The sequence below is a fragment of the Phaseolus vulgaris genome, chromosome 8, assembly GCF_051622355.1.
Source record: "Phaseolus vulgaris cultivar YP4 chromosome 8, ASM5162235v1, whole genome shotgun sequence".
Classification (NCBI taxonomy): Eukaryota; Viridiplantae; Streptophyta; class Magnoliopsida; order Fabales; family Fabaceae; genus Phaseolus; species Phaseolus vulgaris.
The window spans coordinates 46763727-46769730 of NC_143505.1; the positions used below are offsets into that span (position 1 = coordinate 46763727).

General features: G+C 33.0%; 1 protein-coding gene and 1 long non-coding RNA gene across 2 annotated transcripts; one reads left to right on the forward strand and one right to left on the reverse strand.

Moving 5' to 3' along the window:
• Positions 1 to 1928: 1928 nt before the first annotated feature.
• On the reverse strand, positions 1929 to 4339 carry LOC137824031 (uncharacterized). Its single transcript, XM_068629455.2, has 3 exons — positions 3296 to 4339; positions 3060 to 3213; positions 1929 to 2263 (listed from the first exon to the last, which is right to left on the reverse strand). Exons 1-3 carry the CDS (start codon positions 3387 to 3389, stop codon positions 2260 to 2262), a joined length of 252 nt encoding a protein of 83 aa, XP_068485556.1. The 5' UTR covers positions 3390 to 4339; the 3' UTR covers positions 1929 to 2259.
• LOC137824032 (uncharacterized) lies at positions 4112 to 5549 on the forward strand. The gene is made up of 2 exons (XR_011083205.2): positions 4112 to 4250; positions 5218 to 5549. It is a non-coding gene; the product is annotated as an uncharacterized LOC137824032 (long non-coding RNA).
• Positions 5550 to 6004: the final 455 nt, after the last annotated feature.

Consider the following 6004-nt stretch of genomic DNA (forward strand, 5'->3'; position numbering starts at 1 on the left):
CTGACCGAAGGAAAGAGAAGAAGACTTCAATAGTTTTCTAGGTCTCATCTCCCTAGTAGGAACACCAACAAAGGAAATATGGCACATTTTCTATAAATAAAGGGTTCTCCTTACAAATATGAATCTACAAAGATTTTATACGTTTTCTTGTGAATCCTCACACACACAAACTCTATGTAGTCGTAACGAAGATGAGATGTAAAAATGCAACTGAAATTATTTTAAAAAGTGAAAATATGTTTTATTTAAAGTTAGTTAAAAAAATTTAAAAAAAGAATTAAAATTGACTTTTCACCATTAATATATGTGAATTAATAAATGTAAATGCCTCGAGGGGATGAACCTTTCCAAATCCTCAAGAGGATTAATGACAATGCTTATGAGTTAGATATGCCTGATACATTCTTAGGTAGTCATACTTTTAATGTCAGCGATCTAACTCCTTTTTCTGTAGGTCTCCAGAATTCGTGGTCGAATTCTCTCCAACTCGGGGAGTATGATGGAGATCAAGACTCAAGTGGACATGGAGGCCAATCAACAAGATCAAGAAGTGGTAGAGGCGCAAATGGAGGACGCCCATGGAGGTCAAAGCCCACCTCAAAGGCTTACAAGAAGCATGTTCAAAGCTTTAGGAGCTAGGGGACAATTATTTTCTCTTTTTGTAATTTATTTGGTTGAAGGTGCTTAGAGGGAAACATTAGAAACCTCTATTGTTATAGCATCTTTTAGTCTTTAGTTAGGAGCTTTAGGAGGGGGGTGTGTTAGTAGATAGGTGTAGGAGTAAATAAGGAGGTGTCAAAGTGAGAGAAGGGATCACACCTTCTCATGCATTGTTTTAGGCACCTGTTATAGCTTCTTTTAGGAGGGAATTTTGAATTCTCTTAGTTTGATTTTCAGCACCCTTAGGCTATAAATATAGGTGTTGCCCTGTACATTTTAGATTTGAATTTTAATTAGACAAACTATACTCAAATTTTGAGAGAGCAATTGGAGAGCTTTGAGCCTTCTTCTCTAGTCTTATCTTGATGGTTCCATGGTTACCTCAAGTGGCGGCTTGCACACTCATCTAGGAGCATCCATCCTTCTAGTGGCGTGATCATCCAACCATACATCCATCTTCATGAGGTTTCTCCTCTCCTTCCTTCCTTCTCTTTCAATTGTTCATGTTTAAGCTTGTTTCCTTGAAATTCTGTTCGGTGTTCTTGTGTTCTTGAGTTTTTGGTTCGGCTGTTGTTATTTTCCAGCACTCCTTTTCAGTTTTCTTGCCTTTTAATTCATTTTGTTCGGTTCAAAGCTGTTCTTATTCAATTCTATTCGGTGCTTTTGATTTTTACCTCTTTTTGTTGGTTCAATTTGACAATATGAGGAACTTCCATGAGTTTGGATTTGGTGCTAGTTTTGGTGAGTTCTTGACTTAGAACATTGATCCAATTCTAAGTAAAAGTGCCTAACTATTGTCCAACTCAAGTTGATTCCTAAGAATGTCAAGAATCATTCTCTTCTTTGCTATTGGAATCACATCACGGAAGGTGAAGGGAAAAATTGTCTTCTCTTTATTCTCTTTATTAACCATGTATTTGTACACGTACATACCCAAGTCCAAAATGTAGCAAGTCTACTTACTCTCTAAGGCACAAGACAAAGGGAAGCATAGTAGAGGAGAGATAAACATAAGAGGGGAATTTGATAGGTAAATAAATAGGTGGGAGAATATTCATGACTGATTTTCAGAACTTAGGTTAGAAAGGAGAGGGCGAGAACCATGCAAACTCAAACTCACCACGTATTTGATAATTTTGGAGAAAAATTTGCATAAAGACCACGATTACATACAGCAAACCCATCACTCAAAAGGGTAAGACCAGTAATGATTACTACTCTCATCACTTACCTTCAACAAAAAAGACATAAAAATGGCCACATGCTTCTTACTCAACTGGTTCTAACCAGTCTTTCACGATTTAAATAGTATGTTATATTAATATTGGTGTTTCAACATCCTGTATAAAAGCTACCATAAAAAACATCATAAATCATCATCACTCAGAACTTATAATCTAGTTCCACAGAAAGACCATCCATGGCTTTGTTTTGTCATGTTATATACAAGGTTTTAATATCACAATCTCTCTGTTTCTGAAACGCCCTGAATCCTACTTGGAATATATTCATTTATTCCAATCATTCATTCACAGCCTGTTCTACTGTCCAAGACCCCATGTTGCCATCCTCAACAAGTTACTTCACAATCTAATGATTTTATCTGCAATGACATGAAATCAACCATTAGAATTCATGATCATTTCTATATCTCAAGTTAACAGTGACATATTGTAAACTATATTGTGTTCCAAAATTTTGACTGAATGAAACCAGGATCAAACCTACTGAACAGAAGAGATTAGACATTATCAGGTCAAAATACATGGAACTCAGGCAACACAACATGTATTAGGATACCTTTTCCTCCTTTCTATTTCCATGCACCTACAATAACCCTCAGTTTTCCTTGTCCTCTATACTATGCAAAGACAAACCCGCCCAATTAGAAAATCAGATTGCAAAACAAAAAACGCATATCATACCTAAAACCTGAACAGAAACTTTTGAACAACCATTGGAATTTAATAGGAAGGGAGGTGAATCTGAGTGAAATTCATCTCCTTTGCCACGGAGGAAACAAAATGATACACAATGAATGAACAATTACGTGAATACAATTGAGCTAAATTTGGGCATACAATGGCGAATTGAATAGAACAGAATGAGAAGAATTGAATTGGACCGCTGCATCCATTCCATTCCATCCAATTTCAAACAGTATAACCTACAATCTAATATCCACTCCAATCCACCCTTTTGTGACTCTTTCTACTTCAACAGATAAATAGACAAGTCTGCACAATTACAAACTTCCTTTGCCCCCTCACTCTCAAACTAGCTCTGTCCTCAAAACACAAGTCTATATCCAATATTGTTATCACAACTAAATCTTATTGTAGTTAAAAAAAAACAATTCTTTAAGGAAAACAAAAAGGTTTCTTTTTTTTAGAAGTTACCCTGTGGAAGGTGGGTTTTGGGCATGAAGTGTGCTGTAAATTTTGGAGAAGCGACCAATTGGGGGCTTCACTCGGACAGGTTTCTTTCTAAGGCCGAAAACCTCTTGCACCAAAGGCACGTGAACCAGCACCAGTTTCCACGCCACAAACCAACCTACACCACCACACACATATTCCCTTTTCAACTCAAAAGATCAATACGATGAAGAGAGAAATCAGGAGAAAGAAATAGTTACCAGAAGATATTAAGAAGAGAACGAAGACTATGGCGAAAAGGGGGCGCAGAAAGAAGAGCACCGTGTAATCCCAAAACGACAACGACGAAGCCATTTACAAACAACAACCTCAACTTTACCTCGGACTTCGTCATTTTTAGGCTTCGTTTGGGCCTTCAACGCTTCTGGCCCAGACTTTAAAAAACTGTTTATTTAAAACTATCAAGTACATATTAAATTACATAATTCAACCTATGTAGTAGCACAAATACTCTTATATACGTGGACACGAAAATACATAAAATATTTAAAATATAAAATACACAACAAATCTATATATTATATAATTATAAATTATATAAATTAATAATAAAAATTTATGTACATAAGTATCTTCAAAATTATTTTTTGGAGAAAAATATGTTTTTTATGACTAATTCAGAATGATTTTTTTCTTATTCTTATAATCATAATAATAATTTATATAATAAAATTTAATTTTTTAAAAAATTAATAATTTTTTTTAAATTGTATTTAAACCGTATTAAAATTGTCATAAATTTAATAAATATTTTTTGAATTAAATATTTCACGTTTTATCCAATACACGGAAGTGTTCCCTTAGCTCTCTACCAAACTGCTTCTCCGAAACCATTTTAACTAAAAAAAAATCAGCAAGCATTGATTCCACTGGAACCCGCTTTTCTCTGCTTATTCCCTTTCCTTTCTCTTCGTCATTATCACAATTCTCTTTTCCTTCTTCCTCAACTTTGCTTCGCTTCACCCATCTCTATGGAGACAACTACTTCCGTACCTAACCCTCCACGCCGCTCGTTCCGCTGCTCCTTCGTCACACGCTGTTGTCGCTGCTTCTGCTGCTTCTACTCCTTCCCTTAAGCATATGTATCATCTTCTCGGGGTGCCACACCTTGAAATCCACGTCGCCATGGAGAGGGAAGAGCAGAGACAGTTCAAGGTTCGCAGTTTTTTGGTTTTTTTATTTTTGAAATTAGGGTTTTCGATTGGGATTCTTGTTGTTTTCGGATTTTTCTCTCTAATCTCTTCGATTAGGATGATCTTGTTAGGGTGTTTAATTAGCTTAGATACTGGTCAGGTCAGGTCTTGCAAAATTGTTGATTGAATAATCGCATGTGTTTGACCTTGTCGTATAATATAATTGTTGACTTAATGTAAAAACAAATTACAAATTAACTTCAGCTAGTTTTAATTTTTAGATAATTTTTTTTTCTTAAGTTCTTCATCCATAAGTGTTTTTTATGTGTGTATCCAACAGATAATTTTTCTAATCAGCAATATAAATTTAATTCAAAGAGTGAACGTGCATTTTATTTGGATAATGAAGTTACTGTATTGAAAAAAATTCTCTCTCGTACTCTAGCGAGATATGGAAATTCTCTCTCATAGATTTTTTTAATTTAGTTCTTGAAATATTTATTTGTTTTTATATAATTTATTTATGAGTATTTGACATTTAATACATGAATATATAATTTTTTTTATTTATATATACGTATGAATGCCTTAGTTATATACTTATAAGTCAAGTTTACGTATCTATTATTAAATACTCTAAGATTTATATGCAAACAAATAATTTTTTTAAAATAATTAATTTATATAAAAACTTCAATCAAAAGTTTTTCAGTAAATACACTTACTTTTAGGAATCAATTTGAGAATTACTTTATCTATTGAATAATTGATGTCGATTTGATGTCAATATGCCTTAGTCATATTTATTATTGGTGATAATGTATTTTTCAGTTAATTATTCGGATACAAAATTGTTTTTAATTAATTTGTTTGTTATTCCTATATAATTCTTTCGGTCATCGACAAATATAATATTTTATTCTTGTTTTTTTTTTATGTATTTAATTTTTATGTGCTCTGCGAATGAAAACATTTCAATGCCAATACAGATGCCATTTTGCAAGAGGCATTTAACCTCGAGTTTTTACCAATTCCACCCATCTTCCTTCTCTTGCACATGTTGAAGAGATGTCAATACCAACAAAACATTGTCACACCACTGAAGAATCGAATACCTCATATGTCCTGATTCTCTTAGTGGCAGTAGAGGTTGAGGATGCAATAGCATTTGATGTAAAAAGTGGATTCTAACAATGGCTAGCAATTTGTAATTAATTTCAAATTATGATTTTATTTTTATTTTTAACTATTTCTTGATAAATATTTTTGAAATTGTATATTTTTTTTTATCATGCAATGATTATATTTATATTGATGTAAACAATTTTATCTTCAATTAAAACTATAAATATTAAATGAATTTTATGAAGTAGAAATAAGTGTAAGGAATGAAAGAAATTAAAAGAAAAGAAAAGACCTCGAGTAAAAAGAAAGAAGAAAGAAGGGATAGAAGGTTGAAGAGAGAAGGTATAGAAGGTTGAAGAGATATATTAAGATAATTGATTTCATTGATAATCATAGTTACAAGAAAACTCTTAGAAAAACCAGCAAGGCTCTGTAATATTTAGGGTTTAGGGTTTAGGATTTAGGGTTTAATATTTATAGAAGCCTTAGAGAATGTTGAATCTTTTGTGAAGAACAAAATCGTAAGAAGAGAAAACGAACATGGAAGATGAGAGAACTGAACAAAATATATTATTGAGTAGTAAAACCTTATGTTCAGTTACAGAAAACCCTAAAAGGGATTTAAATAAAGGGTGCAAACAACAGAAACAT